Source organism: Mastigoproctus giganteus, chromosome 6 (genome assembly GCF_048544385.1).
Source record: "Mastigoproctus giganteus isolate SK-2022 chromosome 6, ASM4854438v1, whole genome shotgun sequence".
NCBI classification, from domain to species: Eukaryota; Metazoa; Arthropoda; class Arachnida; order Uropygi; family Thelyphonidae; genus Mastigoproctus; species Mastigoproctus giganteus.
In genome coordinates this window covers 63,515,526-63,538,304 of record NC_143580.1, presented here as the reverse complement: position 1 = coordinate 63,538,304, position 22,779 = coordinate 63,515,526, and the positions used below count along the sequence as shown (strand labels likewise).

At 36.8% G+C, this 22,779-nt stretch overlaps 2 protein-coding genes across 5 annotated transcripts in view; one reads left to right on the top strand and one right to left on the bottom strand.

Annotated features, from left to right (window-relative positions):
* The window catches only part of Asap (ArfGAP domain of ASAP), a 673,774-nt gene extending 665,959 nt beyond the window's left edge, over positions 1–7,815 (bottom strand). For 2 of the 3 annotated variants that reach the window (XM_090375988.1, XM_090375990.1), the window contains exon 1: positions 7,499–7,815. In XM_090375988.1, the coding sequence (XP_090232114.1) occupies positions 7,499–7,624 (126 nt within the window). In that variant the 5' untranslated portion in view covers positions 7,625–7,815. The remainder of the gene's footprint in view (positions 1–7,498) is intronic. The other variant, XM_090375989.1, reaches the window with a different exon arrangement.
* LOC150084352 (uncharacterized) overlaps positions 7,728–22,779 on the top strand; it is a 110,616-nt gene continuing 95,564 nt past the window's right edge. The window contains exon 1 of one of the 2 annotated variants that reach the window (XM_090375991.1): positions 7,728–7,983. The gene's annotated coding sequence lies outside the window, so the exon portion shown is untranslated. Of the gene's footprint in view, positions 8,073–22,779 lie in introns of both variants that reach the window. The other variant, XM_090375993.1, reaches the window with a different exon arrangement.

Below are 22,779 nucleotides of genomic sequence, written 5' to 3'. Positions count from 1 at the left end.
CTTTTAGTAGCTTCCACAAATAACTCCTTGAATGCTTCCTACTTAGAATTTTCTGTTGGTAACATCATCAGTTGATCCCATTGTACAGAATTTAAAAACTCTCTGAGACCACTGTAATCACCTTTTAGGAAGCAAAAATCCTTTCCTTTACCCCTGATGGTAATTATATCTTTAAGTAAATCCCACATCAGTACACTGTGATCACTGCCACCTAGTGGTTCCTTTATCTGCAAATTCTTAATACACAAATAATCACTGCTGATTACCAGATCAAGAGTACTACCCTCTCTTGTGGAGTTGGGGGAGAACGCCAAAGCCACCAAACCCAATACGCTATGTCCTTTCTCCATACATTGTACTCCCCATAATCAATTGGGCATCATTTATGTCTGAGTGACAACGCATCTTCAATATACATACATCTGTACTTGATGACTTAGTCAGTACTTCAAATTCATCAAATTTATTTTCTATGCTCCTAGCATTAGTATACATGCATCTGTTCTTGCTTGTAGTTACCTAACATAGTCTATGTATCTACTTGTTCCATGGTGACCTAAATCAGTGCTTGAAATCCTTATCCCTTTGCTTTCCTCTTTTTCTTGTTTTAGTATTAATAGTGGCTGTTGTTGATGGTGATTTAAGTTCAATGGCTACTTAGGCCATATTGATAGTGGCAAATGATACAGCATCAGCCAAAAAAAAAAAAATTATAACAACAGTTCCCATATTACCTGTCCATGCCCTCTATATTTTGTCTAGTTCTTTCTTGAATTTATTCAAGCTACTGATCTCTACAACACCAGCTGGGCATTTGTTCCATTCAACCCCCAGGAAACTGAAGGTAAATTTCCACACAATCTATCATGCAACAATCCTTCTTTGATTTGTTATGCCCCTTATGTGTAGTCTATGCAAGAGGCAGGATGCCATCAACGTTGAGTTTACTCAATCCATTCAAAGTCCTAAATACCCTAATCAGACCTCCTTGCAGGTGCCTAGTCTTCAGACACTGCGATTTCCAGAAATTAAGCCTTTCCTAGTAAGATAACCCTTTTCTATAGATAGAGAAGAGCTTTTGTAAAGGCGACTAGAATGTCTCAGACGGTTTTTAAAATCTATTCAATGGGACTGACTGATGATGTTACAAGCAGTGAATTCTACATGAGAAGTCTTCAGGGAAGTAATTGTAGCAGTTAATAGGCTTTTTACATCAACTGTTTGTTTGTTATTTGGTTTTTAGGAGCATTAGCAACTAAGGCCATATTGCTCTGGGGATATGCGGTGGTCATTCCCTGACCTTTTCGCATCCTTCGTATTTGGTGGTGACGGGCTCAAACCCCGGTTTAATCAAGAAGTGCGTGCTACACACTGCTGCTCCTTCCCACCTGGCTATGGAGGCACCTTTTTACATCAAGTAAGGATGCTCTTCAGGGTTTAGACCTAAATGATGTCACATAACTTGATGAGACCAGTAGCAGAGAAGAAAAAGGCAGGGCAGAAATCTACAACTGTTTTATAATATGGTGTGCAATCAAGTCACAAAGTGGGCAAAACAGACTAATGTAAATTACAAGAGGTCTTCAGAAAAGAATGCAAAGCTTCTTTACTTAGGTAAAGATTAGAAGGAACAGGATGAATCACACTGGTCCACTAAATATGAACATCTAGTAATCCTGCTCAGGTTGCTGAAAAACTAAATAGATATTTTACACCTACATTCTTCACACAGCAGGCATTATTTAGGGACAGAATTCCAGAAGTTTACAAATTCTTGTTAGAATTAATGGAAATCTAAATGATTTTATGATAACTGAGAGTAAAGCAGAAGAGAAACTGTTGAAGCTAAACGTAAATAATGCACCTGGAGAAGATGGGATTTATCCAGTTATATTGACAGATGCAGTAAAAGAGGTCAACACACCTTTTTCCATAATTATGAGATCATCCTTGGATTTGGGAAGATCCCTATGGACTGGAGATGTGCAAATGTACCCACAATTCACAAAAGGTGAAGTGATTAATTACAGACCTCTAATCTTGACTTCTGTTACAGGGAAAATAATGGAGTCACTGGTTAAAGAAGTAATTTAAGACTAACTAGACATAAATGCAACTATATGGCAGTCACAGCATAGATTTGTCAAATGGCAATCTTGTCTCACCAATTCGATTCGATACTATGTTGCAGTAATGTTTGAATTGGAGCAAAAAATAATTTTGGCATCATATGCTTAGATTTCAGAAAAGCTATTGATACTGCTGCATATAAAAGACTGCCATACAAATTGGAGCAGTGTAGCATTAGGGGCATGTCACTACTATAGATAAAGGCAGTGGTGGGATTCAGCCGGTTCGCACAAACCTGTTCCTAGAATTTCCCGAGTTAGCCGAACTGGTCCCTAAAACCCATTTCACACTGAACACTACGCTACGCTACTTTTAGTCTATGTTTGGTTTTTCTTTTCTACCTTGAAAAGTGGGAGTAAGGTGAGAGAGAAACAGTTTTTAAAATTTTTGATTCCCACCACTGGATAATTTTAGAGTTGAAGAAGACATGCTCTTTTCTTTTCCACAATTAAGTCTCCCAGCTCTTTATCAACCACTGAAGCAATTTTTTTTCAATACTTCCCCACTTAAACAAATTAACATTAGCAGAGGCACATGATGCAAGAATGCAAGCTTATACAGCATTAGACAAAAAAAAAAAAAAAAAAAACCTTCCAATTTCACTGATCCATTTGTTCCAAATTTTTGTCTATTTCTCCTTAGAATTTATTTAAGTTATCAACTTCCACAACAACAGATGGAAGTTTGTTGACAAAACTTCTGCACATCTATTCTACAGCTGTCTTTCCTCAGTTTGAATCTATGCCCCCTCAGGTTTGCAATCTGAGCAAGAGGAAGAATCCCATCAGCATTGAGCCTGCTCAATCCATTCAGGGATTTTTCACCTCGATCAGATCACCTCACAGGTGCCTAGTCTCCAGAAGCTGCAATTTGAGGAACTTAAGCCTTTCTTCATAAGAGCACCCCTTTGTTCCCTTCACCAGTCTTGTTGCCCTTTTCTGTACTCTTTCTAGCAACTCTACATCCTTTCTAAAATGTCAGCTTCCAGACAAGGTGTGGCCCAACCACTGAATTATAAAAGGGGATAATCACCTCCTTATCCCTGCTTGCAAAATTCCTGTATATCATTGACAAGACCCGACCTACTCTGGCAGCCTGTTTGCACTGTCAGAAAACTTCATATCTCACTGCACAATTACCCCCAGGTCTTTTTCACTTTCCACTACCCTAAATGTAACACCACATAGTTGGTACATTTCTCTGGGGTTACTGCTACCCATATGCAGTACTTTGCATTTATCAATGTTAAACTTCAGTTGCCACTTCTCAGCCCATCTCCCCAACTTTTCCAGATCCTTTTGCAGCAGCATACTTTCATTACTGTTATTAACAACCCTGCCAACCTTTGTATCATCTGAAAACTTTGACAAACCTTCATCAATATCATTGATTAATACAGAAAACAACAATGGCCCCAGCACTGAACCCTGGGGAACTCAACTAATAACATTAGTCCACGAAGACCAGTGTCCACTGATTACCACTCTCTGCTGTCCTCCACTCAACCATCCTTTTATCCATTGTAGTAACTTGCCCTTAATGCCATACAGCTCCAATGTGTACAGGAGTCTTCCATGTGTAACAGTATCAAAAGCTTTTCTGAAATTCAAGTATGTGATATCAAAATTATTTTTTGCATTCAGTTCCTTTGTGATCACATCATAGTATCCAATCAAATTAGTCAGAGAAGACTTCCCCTTGACAAACCCATGCTGGGTCTGAATTATTACTGCTATTATGTCTAGATGATCCTGCAATGCTTCTTTAACCAGTGACTCCATCATTTTCCCTGGAACAGAAGTCAAACTAACAGGTCTGTAATTATTCATGTACCCCCTTTGATTCCCCTCTGTGAAATGGATATACATTTGCACATCTCCAGTCCATGGGGACTTCCCGAGTTCAGGGATGCTCTCATAACTATGGCAAAGGGTTTGCTTACTTCCTTTGCCACCTCCTTTAATATAACTGGATAGATCCAGTTCTACCCAATGTGCCTTTCTTATGTTTAACTTCAACAAGTTCTCCTCCACTTTGCTCTCAGATATTACAAAATCATTTAACTCCCTGTTAGAGTTTGATAAACATCTGGCCCTCTCCCACTTGAATAACTCCTCATGTGTGAATTTAGATGCAAAATACTAATTTAGTTCAGCAGCTATCTGAGAATTATCATCTACAGTCAAGCCACCGATATCAAGTGAACCAATCTAATTTATCCCCTTCCTTTTAGAGTTTATATAAGTAAAGAAATCTTTGCTATTTTTCTTTGCATCCTTTGCCAAAGATTTTTTATAATCTGCCTTCGCTTGCCTAACCTCTTTTGTGACCTACTTACAGACTAGCTTGTATCTACCATAGACTTCTATGTCACCTGACAATTTATGTGCATCCTATGCATTTTTCTTCTCTGAAAGAATCATTAGTTCATCTTACATACATTTGAGTCTAAACCTAGAACAGTATTTCTTAGTTGGAGGAAAAAGCCTAGTAGCTTCCAAAATTACTTCCTTGAATGCTTCCTGTTTAGAATTTGCTGTTGGTAACATCATCAGTTGGTCCCACTGTATAGAACTTAAAAAATCTCTGAGACCACTGTAGTCGCCTTTACAAAAGCAAAAACCCTTGTCTTTACCCCTGATGGTAGTTACATCTTTAAGTAAATCCCACATCAATACACCGTGATCACTGCCTCCTAGTGGTTCCTTTATCTGTAAATTCTTAATGCATGAATAATCACTGCTGTCAATCAGATCAAGAGTCTTACTCCCTCTTGTTGCCTCTCTAACATGCTGCTGTAGAAAATAATCATCCAATAAATCCATAAAACCCTTTCTAGCGTGCAAGTGACCAACCCAAAATAAAGTGGCCCATGTGGGGATCGAACCCATGACCTTTGCATTATTAGCATGAATATTAAAGGCTTTTAGAATAAATTACTTAACATTTGCATAATACAGCCATATGCTTGTTTGTTTTTTAGGAGCATTAGCAACCTAAGGCCATATTGCTCCGGGTATATGCGGTGGTCATTCACTGACCTTTCTGCATCCTCCGTATTTAGTGGTCACAGGCTCAAATACCGGTCTAATCAAGAAGCGTGTGCTATGCACTGCTGCTCCTGCCCACCTGACTAAGGAGGCTCCCAGCCATATGCAACAATATACAGCTGTCATCCCCAGCCAAGAAATACTTTGATTTGCTACAGCTACTTTCCACACTTGAATTTGAAGCCCTCACCATTCTCTTTGATCACTAAAATTTCCTTGGACACTTCCTATTTTATACCTCTGTCATATTTTTAATACTGCTTGAATCTTAAATTAAATTCCCCACTCATAATACATCTACCTCTACTTGCCTACTTCATTTATCTGCATAAATTGTCATATTCATCACACTCATTTAGTCTCTGACATATCTCAATGTTGTTTTGCTTTCTCGTTACTTATATCACACTAGCCTGACACAATATCTTGTGTCAGTTTTATTTAACAGACACACTCCTTGTGAATCAACAAGATTCAATATTAAAATATAATACTACCTCCCCTTTCATCTACCTTTCCTACACACATGCTTCCCATAATCAAATTCTGCATCCAAAGCCTTCCATGACAATATAGAGATTTTGCTACTTATTTTGAGAAGGCTGAATTCAAGTCCAGATTCAAGTCATAGACTGGAGGAATTTCTAAAAGACATCTTCAGTTGGGGCTGTAGTTTGCTGATCTCAGATGAATGGTGTCAGGTTTCTAGCCATGGACTATTCAGAGTTTTTCAGCCTGCATGGTATACAAATCATGCCTGTGAACACAGACATAATATACATTTGTTCAATATGGTTTAAGTCACTGATGTGAGTAAAACCCAACAGCATCATCTGCATCCAGTATATCAGAATGACACTATATTTCTGATATTCCTACTATCTCAGCATTTTTTGATTTAACCAGTTAGAAAATTCACCAAATTTTTAAACTATGTTCCTATCATCAATACATAAATGTGCGAGAGTCTTCATTTTTATGTTCTTCGTAATCCTAATACATTTCATAATAATGAAATGTGTTAGGATTGCGAAGTTATGGTAGTCCTTTACCCAGGAAATTTTCAAATGGATAACAAGTTAGTTCTAGTACTCTCTATACCAGGGCAGATGACACAGACTGTTTTATTAGTCTTAAAAGAAACTACAACTATGGAAATATGTGACAGTAAATCAGAATTGAATTTAGCTAATTTTAACCAATCATTATATAATATACATATGGCATGAGCAGTTAATCATAAATGACTTAACAAAAAATACACAGTATTTGCTCCAATTTACTCAGGTTCCAGAGGTGAATGATCACTCCATCCCGGATCTGCCACTATTCTGTACACATGTCCATTAGTTACCCGATTACTTTCCCATGGTTCCAATGCTTATGGCCAGTTACAGATCTTGTAATCAGTGTTATAAGCACAACCAGCAAGTGTTGTACTCATCACTCTACTACTTTGCAAGTTATTAATATCCCAATGGGACATTTAAAAGGCCACAATGAATTTTTTTATTTATGCATCCCCAAGGTAGAAATTTACCAAAACAGTTACCACTGCTTCAATGGCATATATCAAGGGACATGTAAACTTTTAAATAGGTATTAATTATTGCTGACACAGTAACCCTAAAACATATTCCTGGTTTTAAAATATAAGATTTCTTTGTGCATTTTATAGATGTTTCATTTACTTATTTACAGCAATCTTCATAGCCCCAATTAGATGATTTATTTATTTCTAATCTGCAAGAATTTGGCATCTCTTTTAATATTTCGTTTTTAAATAGGATGAAAATATAAATTTCCAAACTGTTTCAATATTCTAAGTGATTTTACAGAATTTGAATAGTTTTAAAAATAATGAAATTAAAAATTTTGTATTATGTCGTAACAAAACTATCCCCTCGTGAGTTGGTCAAAATTTTTATGAATGTTGGATCTTTACCTGAAAGCGAAACCCAAAGAATATATACACTACTTAACATTAGAAAATATAAGTTCGTATTACGAACCGTTCATATATATATATATATATGAACAGATTCGTAATGAGCTTTAATTAAGTAATTTCTCCCGAGGAAGAGATATTTGCTCCAATAGTATCATTCAGAACGGAAGCGCCGCAACCTTTCAGCTGAATCTTTAAATCTGTATTAAAGCCACTGTGCAAAAAAATCAAAAAAATAAATAAATAATCCTAGGAGGCAGTGAGCCATTTAAACTGTACTACAGCCACCTTTATAGACACTTGGCAGGTTGTTAGCGGTTGTGGTGGTGGTTAAAATTAAATAAGAGAGAAAATAAGGAAGCATGCTCACCTCTTCAAGTGATCCTACTGTTTGTCTGCATTGTGGCATCTTACATACAAATGACGATGTAGTTGGAGAATTATAATCCTCCCGAGTCTCCGCCACAAACTCTGCCACGCTCATTAACCCCGGCATGGCTGAGTTTTGGACGAAAATCACACCAAAACAAACCCCCTAGATACACTCTGACAGGAAGTGTACCATCCGTGGTACCCTCCCACCCAAGACCTTTCAAACCCTCTTACTGCTTCGCAGTTGCTTAGAAAATACGAAGGTCGTGTCTCGTATTTCGTATATAATAAATAGTATCTAAAAGGAACGTTAATCTAAAATTTATTTGTTATGAAATAAAATTCAATTAAAATGAAAGTAAAACCTCCAAAATTAAAAATATACAGTTTGTAAGCTGCGGGATATACTTTGAGGAAGTTAAAAATGTTAGTGTCTGGAGTTCTACAAGTAAACAAATGTCATCTGATGCACAGAGTAGTGAGGTATGTACTATTCGGTAATGTGATGTTTCGTGTGCGTATGTATTTTCACTTTCAATCCGTTGATCAAAGCAAAAGACTATATACAAAAAGTATGAGCTTCACTATTTATATATTTTTATAAGTGTAGTAAATATTTGAGGGATATTTCTGACTGGCAGCAAATAAACAGATATTATTATTTTAATATCGTAGCACTTTATTTATTTATTTTTTTTTTAATGTTGATTGACTTATTGTTCTATTTAAGACATATACTGTAATACTGTATAATAAATTGATTAGAAGAATAAATAGAGTAAATTGAATAGGAAATCGATATGTATTCTGCAACGAAACAATTTTTGGCATTTTAGATAGCAGAGTTGGCTTCGGTAATCATGACTTTTATTTCATCTCTGATTTTGGGATCTCTAGTAGTAGTAGTAGTAGTGGCATGTGATGCAAGAAAGCAAGTGTATGAGCTTATGTAGCATCAGCCAAAAAAAAAAAAAAAAAAAAATCACACCATTCCCTCCAAATGCCTGTCCAGTTCCTCATTAAATTTATTTAACCTGTCAACTTCCACAACGACAGATGGAAGTTTGTTCCAGCAATTAACCACCCGCTGGCTAAAGGCAAATTTCCGCACATCTATTCTACATGTCTTTTCTTAATTTGAATTTGTGCCCCCTTAGTATTAGATATAAGTGTGAGACAGGTATTGCCCATCTTGAAATGGTAATATATGTATCTAGAAAAAAGTAGGGACATTTGATAAAAGAGATATGGATAAAGGACACTTGTATATGGAGAAGATGGGAGTTATTGACCATGTTAGGTTTACAGGTGATAAGGGCATTGGTGGAAGATTCTGAGGATGGATTTCAGAAATTGGTTAATATGCTCAAGGAAGTTGTGAGAGATTTGCAATGAGAATAAATACTAAGAATACAAAGGTTATGAAAATGGGAAGAGAAATGTGCAAATTAAACATCAAAATAGGAGGAGAGAGAATAGAACAGGTTAACAAGTATAGGTGTTTGGGAAGCCTAATGATGTCTGATATGGAGTGAAATATGGGACAGAGACAAGGACATTGAGAATGGAGGATATTAAAAGATTTGAAATGTGAGTATGGAAAAGTTAAGATGGGTTGATAAAATGAGAAGTAGGTTTGAAAAGGATGAGTGAAATTTTACTGAAATAATCAGAACACATAAGAGAAATTAGATTGGACATGTTGCAAGGTGAGGGATTGGTAAATGGAAAAGTTGAAGGGAAGAGGCCCAGAGTGAAAACTTATGATAGATGAATTGAGAGGAGAGACAAAGAAGAAGGCCAAGGATAAGGTGATATGGAAAAGTGGTTTTTAAGTTGTATGCTTGGAACTGCCCTTGTCAGAACACTAATAACAATGATGAGTTTTGAAAAATGTCTTATACAACTGACTCTTAAGAAATAATAGATAGAAAGAGAAAATGGTATTACAACTTAACTGCAGGTGGTGTTCTGTTTTATTGCAGAATATTCATCAATTTTAGTGGACAACATTAAAGATGAAGTTTATAAGAACACATCTCAAAGTTTATTTAGAGTAGAGGGAGGTGGGGAGACAAATTCAAACTGGGGAACGTGAACATTTGTTATTTCTTTTTAAAAATTAATGGGATATTTCTGTTCTACTCGTGAATATCAGCAACACTAAGTGACATCTCAATCACATATTTCCCACTATTTCAAGTGCCTTGTTTGTTTGAAAAGTAGATGTTGTGTTTGTATGTCATGCATAAATTTCTTCCTTTTTTAATGCATAAGCTCTTGATGTCTTCCTTTTTTTGATGCAGATCTTCTTTAATGACTGACTGATTGTTAAGCACTTTAATGGTCTTTCTTGTAATAAGTGCAGATTTGAAGAATGTAATAACATAAACTACTTGAATCAGTTTTTATTATATGATATCATATGGGACAGATTTGAACATGTTTAAGGCTGCTCCACCCTTTTAATTTAGAGCTCATGCCTTCATTTCTGAATGAAACATTAACCTACAATACTTACATAACATTATTAAATATTATGCCTAAACTTTATATTTTAAGTCTAATGTAAATACAATGATGGGTTACTTAGGAATATATTTTAGAAGAGATCATTGTGACAGATGTCATTTTTGTTTCGCATTAGCATTAGTAGAAGCATATGATGCAAGAAAGCAAGCTTATACAGCATCAGCCAAAAAATAAAAAAAAAAACCTTCCCATTTCACTGATCCATTTGTTCCAAATGTTTGTCTACTTCTGCCTTGAATTTATTTAAGCTATCAACTTACACAACAACAGTTGGAAGTTTGTTCCAACCATCAACTACCTACTGGCTAAAGGCAAATTTCTGCACATCTATTCTACAACTATCTATCCTAGTTTGAATTTATAGCTCCTCAGGTTTGTAATCTGAGCGAGAAGAAGAATCCCATCAGCATTGAGCCTGCTCAATCCATTCAAGGCCTTGTACACCTCAGTCAGATCACCTCGCAGGTGCCTAGTCTCCAGAAGCTGCAATTTGCAGGACTTAATCCTTTGTTGTAGTAGTAGTGGCATGTGATGCAAGAAAGCAAGCATCATCCAAAAAAAAAAAAAAAATTACAAAACAATCCCCTCTAAATATTTGTCCAGTTCTTCCTTAAATTTATTTAACCTATCAACTTCCACAATGACAGATGAAAGTTTGTTCCAGCAATTAACCACCCGCTGGCTAAAGGCAAATTTCCGCACATCTATTCTACATCTATCCTTCCTCAATTTCAATTTATGCCCCCTTAGGTCCGTAATCTGAACAAGTGTGAAGAATCCCATCAGAATTCATTGTGCTCAACACAATCAAGGGCTTACACACCACAGTCAGATCGCCTTGCAGGTGCCTAGTCTCCAGCTGCTACAACTTGCAGAACTAAAGCCTCTCCTGGTAAGAGGATCCTTTCATTCCCCTCAACAATCTTGTTGCCCTTCTCTGTACAGGCTCAAGCAAATCTACATCCTTCCTAAAATGAGGCCTCCACACCTGCACGCAGTACTCAAGGTGTGGCCTGACCATTGCCTTATACAGAAGGTTAATGAAGTGGGATTTACTCAAAGAGGTAACTACCATCGGGGGGGGTAAGGAGAAGGGTTTTTGCTTTCGTAAAGGCGACTACGATGGTCTGAGACAGTATTTAAATTCTATACAGTGGGACCAACTGATGATGTTACCAACAGCAAATTCAAAATGGGAAGCATTCAAAGAACTTATCTTAGAAGCTACTAGGCTTTACATACCAACTAATAAATATTGTTCAAGGTTTAGGCCTAAATGGATGTCAGATGAACTAATGAGACATATGGCAGAGAAGAAAAATGCATGGATACATATAAATTAATGGGTAACATGGAAGCCTATGATAGATATAAGCTGGTCTGTAACCAAGTCACAAAGGAGAATAGGCAAGCAAAGGCAGATTATGAGAAATCCTTGGCAAAGGATGCAAAGAAAAACAGAAAAGAGTTCTTTACCTATGTAAACTCTAGAAGGAAAGGGATGAATCAGATTGGTCCACTGGATATTTATGATTCAACAGTAGAGGATCCTGCTCAGGTGGCTAACAAACTAAACAAGTATTTTGCATCTACATTCACACATGAGGAGTTATTCAGGAAGGAGAATGCCAGAGATGAAGTAAACTCTGGCAGTGAGCTAGATGATTTTGTAATAAATAAGAGGAAAGTGGAGGAGAAATTGTTGAGGATAAACATAAAAAAGGCATCTGGGGTAGTAGTAGTAGTGGCATGTGATGCAAGAAAGCATGTGTATGAGCTTATGCAGCATCAGCCAAAAAAAAAAAAAAATCACACCATTCCCTCCAAATGCCTGTCCAGTTTTCTCCTTAAATTTATTCAACCTATTCAATTTCCACAACGACAGATGGAAGTTTGTTCCAACAAATAACCACCCGCTGGCTAAAGGCAAATTTCTGCATATCTATTCTGCATCTGTCTTTTCTTAATTTGAATTTATACCCCCTTAGGTTTGTAATCTGAACAAGTAGAAGGATCCCATCAGAATTCAGCGTGCTCAACCCATTCAAGGCCTTATACACCTCAATCAGATCACTGCGCAGGTGCCTAGTCTCCGGCCACTACAATTTGTAGAACTTAAGCCTCTCTTGGTAAGAGGATCCCTTCATTCCCTCACCAATCTTGTTGCCCTTCTCTGTACATGCTCAAGTAAATCTACTTGAAAATCGTTCCTAAAATGAGGCCTCCAGACCTGTACGCAGTACTCAAGGCGTGGCCTGACCACTGCCTTATACAGAGGGATAATCACTTCCTTTTCCCTTCTAGAAAAATTCCTGTATATCATTGACAAAACTCCATGACCTTCCCTGGCAGCCTGTCTGCATTCCTCAGAAAACTTCATATCTGCCTGCACAATTATTCCCAGGTCTTTTTCATTTTCTACCTCCTTAAGTGTAGTACCACACAGTTGGTACATTTGTCTGGAGTTACTTCTACCCATATGCAGTACTTTGCATTTTTCAATGTTAAACTTCAGTTGCCATTTCTCAGCCCATCTGCCAAAATTTTTAGATCATGTTGCAGTAACACACTGCCATTACTGTCATTAACAACCCTGCCAACCTTTGTATCATCTGCAAACTTTGATACTAAGCCTGATATACCTTCGTCAATATCAATGAGAAATATACAAAACAACAACTCCACTAATAACATTAGTCCACGAAGAACAGCACCCATTGATTACCAGCCTCTGTCTTCTCCCACTTAACCATCCTTTTATCCATTGTAGCAACTTACCCTTAATACCATTCTGCTCCAATTTATACAGTAGTCTTCCATGGGCAACACTGTCAAAAGCTTTCCTGAAATCCAAGTATATGATATCAAAATTATTTTTTGCATCCAGTTCCTTTGTAACCACATCATAATAACCCATCAAATTTGTCAGACAAGACTTTCCTTTAATAAACCCATACTGTCTGAATTATTGCTGCAGTCTTGTCTAGATGATCCTGCAATGCATCTTTAACCAGTGACTCCATTATTTTACCCGTAACAGAAGTTAAACTAACTGATCTGTAATTACTCATGTCACCCTTCGATCCCCCTTTTTGAATTTTGGGACACATTTGGACATCTCCAGTCCGTAGGGAACTCCCCTGAGTCCAAGGACGCTCTCATAATTATGGCTAAGGTTTTTGTTTACTTCCTTTGCTGGCGCCTCTGTAGCCAGGTGGGAAGGAGCAGCAGTGCATAGCATACGCTTCTTGATTAGACCGGGGTTCGAGCCCGTCACCACCAAATACGGAGGATGCGGAAAGGTCAAGGGAATGACCACCGCATATTCCCGGAGCAATATGGCCTTAGTTGCTAATGCTCCTAAATAACAAACAAACAAACAAACTTCCTTTGCCGCCTCCTTTAATATAACTGGATAGATCCCATCCACCCCAGGTGCCTTTCTTATGTTTAACTTCAACAATTTCTCCTCCACTTTGTTATCAGTTATTACGAAATCATTAAGCACCCTGTTACAATTTGATTACCTTGTGGCATTTTCAAACTTTAATAACTCCTCATGTGTGAATGTAGATGCAAAATACTCATTCAATTTGTTTGCTATCTGAGCAGGATCATCAACAGTTGAGCCATCGATATCAAGTAGACCAATCAGATTCATCCCCTTCCTTTTAGAGTTTATATAAGTAAAGAAATCCTTGCTGTTTTTCTTAGCATCCTTTGCCAAAGATTTCTCATAATCTGCCTTCACATGCCTAACCTCCTTTGTGACTTGATTACAGACCATCATATATATATATCATAGGCTTCTGTGTCACCTGATAATTTATATGTATCCCATGCATTTTTCTTCTCTGCCACGAGTCTCATTAGTTCATTTGACAGCCATTTAGGCCTAAACCTTGAACAATATGTCTTAATAGGTATGAAACGTTTAGTAGCTTCCACTATTAATTCCTTGAATGCTTCCCACTTAGAATTTGCTGTTGATGACATTATCAGTTGGTCCCACTGTACAGAATTTAAAAACTGTCTGAGACCATTACAGTCACCTTTATGGAAGCAAAAACCCCTTCCTTTACCCCTGATGGTAATTATTTCTTTAAGTAAATCCCACATCAGTACACTGTGATCACTGTCACCTAATGGTTCCTTTATCTGCAAATTCTTAATACACGAATGATAACCAGATCAAGAGTATTACCCTCTGCTGATAACCATATCAAGAGTATTACCCTCTCTGGTTGCCCTTCTCTGTATTCATTCTAGTAACTCTGAATCCTTCCTAAAATGAGTCTTCCAGACCTGTATGCAGTACTCAATGTGTGGCTTGACCATTGCCTTATACAAGGGGATAATCACCTTTTTATCCCTGCTCTCAAAATTCCTGTATATCATTGACAAGACCCCATTGACCTACTCTGGTACATGTCTGCATTGTTCAGAGAACTTTATATCTGACTGCACAGTTACCTTTCAGATCTCTTTAGTTCTCCACTACCCTGAGTGTAACAGCACCCAGTTGGTACATTTCTCTGGGGTTACTGCTACCCATATGCAGTACTTTGCATTTGTCAATGTTACTTCTTCAATTGTCACTTCTCAGCCCAACTTTTCCAGATCCTGTTGCAGCAGCATACTTTCATTACTGTTATTAACAACCCTGCCAACCTTTGTATCATCTGCAAACTTTGACATTAAACTTGATATACCTTCATCAATATCATTGATAAATATACAAAACAACAATGCACCCAACACCAAACCCTGAGGGACACTTCTAATAACATTAGTCCACTTAAAGCAGTAAATGTTTGTGTTTGTATTTATACTTAATATGGTGCAACCCTACAGGAGAAAGAGAGTAACAAAGGTTGATTAAAGCATGAAAATGCTATAGAGGCAACCCACAAAGGGATGAAACTAAGAAGAGAAATTCACTTTTAATACATTTTTCTATTACATTAAAAAAAAAAAAGTTGCAGAAAAAATTATAGTCATCAAAGAATACATCATGCAGTTATGCATAATGTAGTAGCTGTGCATAGACTCATAGACAGAAGAACTTGTTTGCAGCTGAAGCACTTTGTGGATACAAATTTTTTTTAGTATACAGTCTAAGGGTTTCAGTTATATTGGAAAACAGGTTATGAATATTAGCCAATTTTCTGTTTATGCTGTTATTGACATGGAGAATATCCAGGATTTTGCTAACAGTAGTGTCTTGCCAATAGAAATACCTAGGTGAATGGCAAGTTACTGCTACTGATAAAGAAATGGTTAAGTGGAAAAAGACAGAATGGTTATCAATAGGCACTGCTCTTTGTGGATTAATATCATTAGTGGAGTTTTCCATGGCTCAATGCTGGGCTCATTGTTGTTTTCAATGTTTATCGATGATATTGATGAAGGTATATCAGGCTTGTTAACCACCCTGCCAACCTTTGTTGGCAGGGTGGTTGAAGACAGTCATCACAGTGAGCTACTACAAAAAGATCTATGAAAATTGGGTCGATGGACTGAGAAATGGCAGTTGAAGTTTAACATTGACAAATGTTAAACTTCAAGAATGAAAAAGACCTGAGACAAATTGTGAAGTCAGACATGAAATTATCTGACAGTGCAGACACTGCTGTTGCAGCTCATACAGTTTTGTCAATGATATACAGAAATTTTGATTTCTGTATATCAAGGATAAGGAGGTGATTATCCCTTTGTTTAAAGCCATGGTTAGGCCACATCTTTGAGTAGTATAACCTTAGTAGTTTTTGCGTCAATAAAATAAAATCAAATGAAATCACATCTTTGAGTACTGTATACAGGTCTGGAGGCCTCACTTTAGGAAGGATGCAGATCTGGAATGGGTGCAGAGAAGTGCAACCAGACTGGTGAAAGGAACAAATAGGTGCAGTTAATGCAGATTACTAGAAATGGTTCAGTTCTGCAATTTGCACATCTCAAGACTAGGCACATGAGGGGGAGATCTGATTGAGGTGTTTAAAGCCTTGAGTGGCCTGAGTAAGCTGAATGTTAATGTCATTCTTCCACTTGCTGAGACTACACACGTGATGGGGGGGGCCATAAATTAAAGTTAGGTTGGATGGTTGCAGGATAAATGTGTAGAAGTTTGCTTTCAGCCAGCAGGTAGTTGATTGTTGCAAAAGGCTTCCATCTGTTGTTGTGGAAGTGGATGGGTTGAATAAATTCAACGAATAAGTAGAACTGGCTGACCTGTGTAGGTTTTTTTTTTTTTTTTGCTCATGCTATATAAGTTTGCTTTCTTGCATAATTTACCATTACTACCACTACTATTCCCCATAATGGAAATTAAGCTAACGGGCCTTTATTTGCTCATGTCACCCATTTTAAACTGAGGATACACTCACACATCTCCAATTCTTAGGAACCTCTCATGAATCCAAGGATGCTCTCATAACTATGGCAAAAGGTTTGCTTACTTCTTTTGCAGTCTCCTTTAATATAATTGGATAGATTGCTCCAGGTGCCTTTTTTTTTTTTTTTTGTTTAGCTTCAACAGTTTACCTTACACTTTCCTCTAGTTATCACAAAATCATTTAGTTCCTTGTTAGAATTTGATAAATATGTGGCATCCCCCTAGTGGAATAATGTGACTCATCTGCTTCCTTCTAGCATTTACATAAGTAAAGTGGTGTTTGTTGCTATTTTTGACATGGCCTTCTTGTAATCTGCTTTAACTTACCTAACCTCCTTTGCAACTTGATTACAGACTAATTTATATCTACTACAAATTATATCACCTGATAATTTATATGCATTTTTCTTCTCTGTCACAAGTCTCATCACTTTATCTGACCTCCAGTTAGGTTTAAACCTGGAGCAGTATCTTTAATTGGTTTAAAAAGCCTAGTATTTCTATGATCACTTTCCTGAATGCTTCCCATTTATAATTTGTTGGTAACATCATCAGTTGGTGCCACTGTATAGTTTTCCTGTACATTATAACCTTTGATGTTTTTGTGCCTTAAAAAAAAAAAAAAAAAAAAAACCACTGTATAGAATTGAAATACTGCCTGAGACCACTGTAGTTTTACAAAAGTAAAAGCCCTTTCCCTTGACTTTAGTTACATCTTTAAATAAATCTCACATCAATACACTATGAACACTGCCACTTAGTGGGTAATTTATCTGCAAATTCTTAATTCATGAATGGTAGCTGCTAATAATCAGGTCAATAGTATTGCTTCTTGTTGTCTCTCTATCAAGCTACTGCAGAAAACAGCCATTCAGTACATCCACAAAAGTCTTACTGGTGTATGAATGACTAACCCACAGGTTCCACTCAATATCTGGAAAGTTAAAATCTGCCAATATAAGACATTCTGAATTATTGGCCCACTCTATTTCTGTGTATAGATGTTTGTTTTACTTGTCACGGTCGTTAGGTCTATAACATGCTCTTACACTTATTTTTGTTTTCCCAGTGCTTATGTCACAAAATTGAATTACCACTGATGTCACTTGGATGCACTGACAGATTTTTTTTTTACTTCTTAACTAAGAACACAATACCCACTGCCTCCTATCCTGTCTGTACTTTCTGTACGGAAGGAGAACTAGTATGCAAGTTCTTGTATATTGAGGCTGTCTCTTTCAGTTTTCTTCCTAGGGCCTTCAACAGAGAGCAAGGAGATGGAATTTGATTGTTACAACAGAGAGAATAATCTACATGAATAATAGCAGGACAAGCATAGATGTGTGGGAAGCATTATGTTATGGCAGGATGCTTGACTTATTCATTAAAGCTTGTAACAAGAAGAAAAAATTAGTGCACATTATAGAGATGCCAAAAATATATTCATCTAATGCTGAGGTTTGAAAAATGGAGAGTCAGGAGTCTCTTGCAGCTCAGTAAATCACAATAACAGACCACAGCAAATGGTGATTGGTTTGAAGAATTTTGAGAGCTATGTGGATTCTAATAGTGAATTCAGAATAACACATCTGAATTTCACTTGTCAGACCTCTGCAGATCCTTGTGCTGTGTGGTCTGTTGATTTTTGTGCTACATTGAATACTGCATACCTAACCCTGCACTTGAGAGACCTCTGTGGCTCCGTGTGCTATATGGTCAGTGGACTATGCATGCAGCTGATAAATTCAAGTTAAATATAAGCTTTTTTTTTTATTGTTTAAATTTGTTTCAGTGTTTCTAATACATACATATACAGAGTAACTGTTTATGTTGCCAATTATGTGAGCTACAAAGGGTTTCAAAAACTTTACACTTAAACAGACATTTGGCAATATCATACACTCCCTTCCTCTTATCAGTCCGTAAAATGAAGGGTTTACTTGGCTCTTTATAACTTTGCTATTTCCCTTATAGCAGCTTAAACACATTTTTACTTGCAGTCTCTGACTATTTGTGGTTTTCAAACCTGTTTCCATATCTTCGTGTCATAAGATAATTGGAGGTAGCACCCGACTATTCTCTAGGAAGATACAATTATAATTTTCATCCATGCCACCAGCTTATCTTGTTCATTTGTATCCCACCCCCAAATTAACAGTTTCCTTGAACCTTTAGAGCCTCATCAATGATGTTAACAATAACCCTTCTTCTGCCTCCTTCCCATTTTAAACTGTTTCATGTTTTTTATCCCAAAACAGTGATTATTGGATCTGTCATTTGGTAGTCCACGTGTTTTAGCATCTGGATGAGGGTTAAGTTCTAGCAGTGTAGCTTAACTAGACGAGTCACCTACTATAGAAACCAAAACTAAAACTGATCCTTTAGGCACATTGTAGTTATGCCTGCCAGTGATAATCCTAATATAAAAAAAAGTTATAAAAAAAAATACAATGATATTAGCATTAGCATTAGCATTAGTAGAGGCATTTGATGCAAGAAAGCAAGCTTATGCAGCATCAGCCAAAAAAAAAAAAAAAAAAACCCCACTTCCACTTCACCCCTCTGTTCGTTCAAAATACCTGTCCAGCTGAGCCTTAAACTTATTTAGGCTATCAACCTCCACCACAAGGGATGGCAGTCTGTTCCACCAACCAACCACCCGCTGGCTAAAGGCAAGTTTCCGCACGTCTATCCTACATCTGTCTTTCCTCAATTTGAATTTATGCCCTCTCAGGTGATTTTTCTGAGCTAGAGGAAGAATCCCATCAGCATTGAGCATGCTTAAACCATTCAAGGCTTTATACACCTCTATCAGATCACCTCGCTGGTGCCTAGTCTCCAGACACTGTAATTTGCAAAACTTAAGCCTTTCTTCGTAAGAGCACCCCTTTGTTCCATTCACTAATCTTGTTGCCCTTCTCTGTACTCGTTCCAGCAGCTCTACGTCCTTCTTGAAATGAGGCCTCCAGACCTGTATACAGTACTCTAAGTGTGGCCTGACCATTGCCTTATACAATGGAATAATGACCTCCTTATCCCTGCTGGAAAAATTCCTGTCTATCATTGACAATACTCCATGAGCTACTCTTGCAGCCCGTCTGCACTGCTCAGAGAACTTCATATCTGCCTGCACAACCACCCCCAAGTCCCTTTCATTCTCTACCACTGTCAGTGTAGTACCACAGAGTTGATACGTTGCTCTGGGGTTGCTGTTTCCCATGTGTAGTACTTTACATTTGTCAATGTTAAACTTCATTTGCCACCTCTCAGCCCATCTGCTCAACCTTTCCAGATCCTGTTGCAGCAGCATATTGTCAGTAGTGTCCTTGACAACCCTGCCAACCTTTGTATCATCTGCAAACTTGGACATTAAGCTTGATATACCATCATCAATATCATTTATAAATACAGAAAACAATAATGGACCCAACACTGAGCCCTGAGGGACTCCACTAATAACATTAGTCCACGATGAGCAGTGTCCATTGATATATACTTTATACAATACTAATTATCATATAATGATATACTTTTAAAATTATCTTATGTTACAATTTATAACATAAAATTGTCCACTAATTATAATTTACCGAAAGAAATCTGAGTAGTACACAGACAACTCAAAAATAGTGTCTAAAGAGCTTACAAAAATTTGTCCACATCTTTCAGAAGCAAAGACAGTTATATTACGATAAATGACTTTACTGTGATAGATATGATTCGCATAAAATATTTTTCTATGCTAATGAATATTAATACCAAAGCATTAATAAATCATATTATCATAGTACAATAAAACTAAACAAGTAACTGTTATTTTTACAGATTTCTGGCATTGGGGTGTATTCTGATGGATTCGTATTTTGAAATTTTCAAGAAAAATTCAAAGTATGAATCCAACGAAGTGTGAAGTATGACCAGAAAGTTTTGAGAATGCATTTTTCTAAAAAAAAAAAAAAGTACATCATTTTTATAAGAAATTTCTTTCAAAGAAGTTTTCCCCTGATATTATTCAAGTGTCAAAACATACCTGACACTTTTGAAAGTATCACTAGGATCTTCAACACTTTGGAATGTTATAAAATATTCATTCTTTCAACTTTATTTTGAATTTGGGATGAGGAAAAAAATCTCATGGGGCAAGATCAGGTAAATGTAGGATGCTATGGGAGTGTTTTCATAACCATAAACCTTGAATGGAGAGTGTGTTACATGCAAGAGCATTGTTATGATAGAAACCATTCATCATTTTTGAAACATTCGGTGGTATTTTCTCTTTTCTTAACGTCATTAGAATCAGAACCTCTTTATAATTTAAGATGACCATTCATCCCTGATTTTCGGGGACAAACCCCGATTCTGTAGTTCTGTAGTTAAAAAATAATGAATGAGATTGGAGCCACGATTTTGCTATTAAAATTAAAACTATGAAAATTCTGGTAATCTGGCAACAGAGTAACCGTACTGGGAATCCCAGAGGTCTCAACTCGAACATTCAGCCCTGGGCTGTGATCAGTGATGAACGAGACATCAAAGTGGTTTGATGACAGGTTTCTTGTTGTTGTTGTTGTTATTTGGTTTTTAGGAGCATTAGCAACTAAGGCCATATTGCTCCGGGATATGCGGTGGTCATTCCCTGACCTTTCCGCATTCTCCGTATTTGGTGGTGACGGGCTCGAACCCCGGTCTAATCAAGAAGCGTGTGCTATGCACTGCTGCTCCTTCCCACCTGGCTACGGAGGCGCCAGGTTTCTTGTAGGAGTATTTTTGTAGCATTGAACACTTGTCTTTCTGTTTACTACGTGTGTTTACTGTTATTAAATAAAAAAAGTTATACAAGATTAAAACTGTAAGTTGTTTTGTATGTTTAAAGTGTAAATTAATTACGTACTTGTTATTTTAGAATTATGAGTTCAAAAAAGCGAAAGGCTCGCTTCAGCAAATCATTACAAGCCCAATTTTCGTATATTCGCGCAGTTAACAATGAAAACACTTCAGTACAGTGTGTTGCGTGCACTTCGACATTTTCTATAACCAGTGGTGAAAAATCTTCCATAACAGACCACATGAAAACACAAAAGAAGTGTCTAGAAGTATCAGTAACTATTATCGCAAACTTGAGCCATCAAAATCCGAATACGATATAGCTATTCATGAAGGTACTTATGCCTATCATACCATTCGACACAATGAATGTTTTCAAAGCTTTCACTTCACAATGAGTTTACAAAAGAAATTTTCAAACAAAAGGTTTTCATGCTCAAGAACAAAGTGCGAGGCAATTGTAAAAAATGTATTTTACCCTTGGTCGCTGGAAGAAATGAAAAATGAACTTAAAAACGCTGATTTTGTCACCTTTTCTTGTGATACTTCGAATCACAAGTACTTAAAGTTACTACCAATTACCGTACGTTATTTTGATGGATACAACATGCATGCTTCAATCAATAATAAAGTCTTAACTTTTGTTGAAATATCAGGTGAAACAGCTAACATTATTTCTTCAGAAATTAAGAAAACAATTGCATCTTATCAGTTGTATAATAAGGTAATCGGACTTTCGGCCGATAACACGAACCCAAACTTTGGAGGTTTACTAAGAAGGGGCAAAGAAAATGTTAACTAAACTTAAAACCCAGTTAAACAGAAACATAATTGGTCTTGGCTGTAATACATATATTGTACATAATTGTGCTAAGGCAGCTTTTGATTCAATACCCACTGATATTGAAGTACATGTTACAAAAATATTTGGGTATTTCCATATATACGCAGTTTGCGTCAAATGCTTAAAAGATTTTTGTGATTTTGTTGGACAGGAATACAAACAAATATTGGGTTATGCTAATGTGAGGTGGTTGTCATTACTTCCAGCCTTAGAAAGGATACTTAAACTTTACCCGGCACTGAAGTCCTTTTTTATGTCAGAAAATCAATGTCCAAAAGCGCTGAAACAATTTTTTGATAGAAAGACACAGAACTGTGGATTAGCTTTGCTCATTCCCAAGCTTTTCTTTTTCATGATACAATCAAGATGCTTGAAGGCAATGATAAGTGCACTACGGAATCGGCATTAGTTGTAAAAAATCTATGTTTAAAACTGGAGACATGACAAGATAAATTTTATTCCACACATGGTGAAGAAACAAAATGACAATGGAATCTTATTTTGAAACATCAAAAAAATTTTATGATATGGCTTTATCTTATTTAAAAGCTTGGAACAAAAACAATGAAGATTTATCAGATTTAAGCTGCTTTCTTCTGAATCAGGTTCCTTTGAGAGAAAATTTTGATATGGCAAGTGATCTATTGTTGTAAGAGTGTCGAATACTAAATATCAATCGCGATGA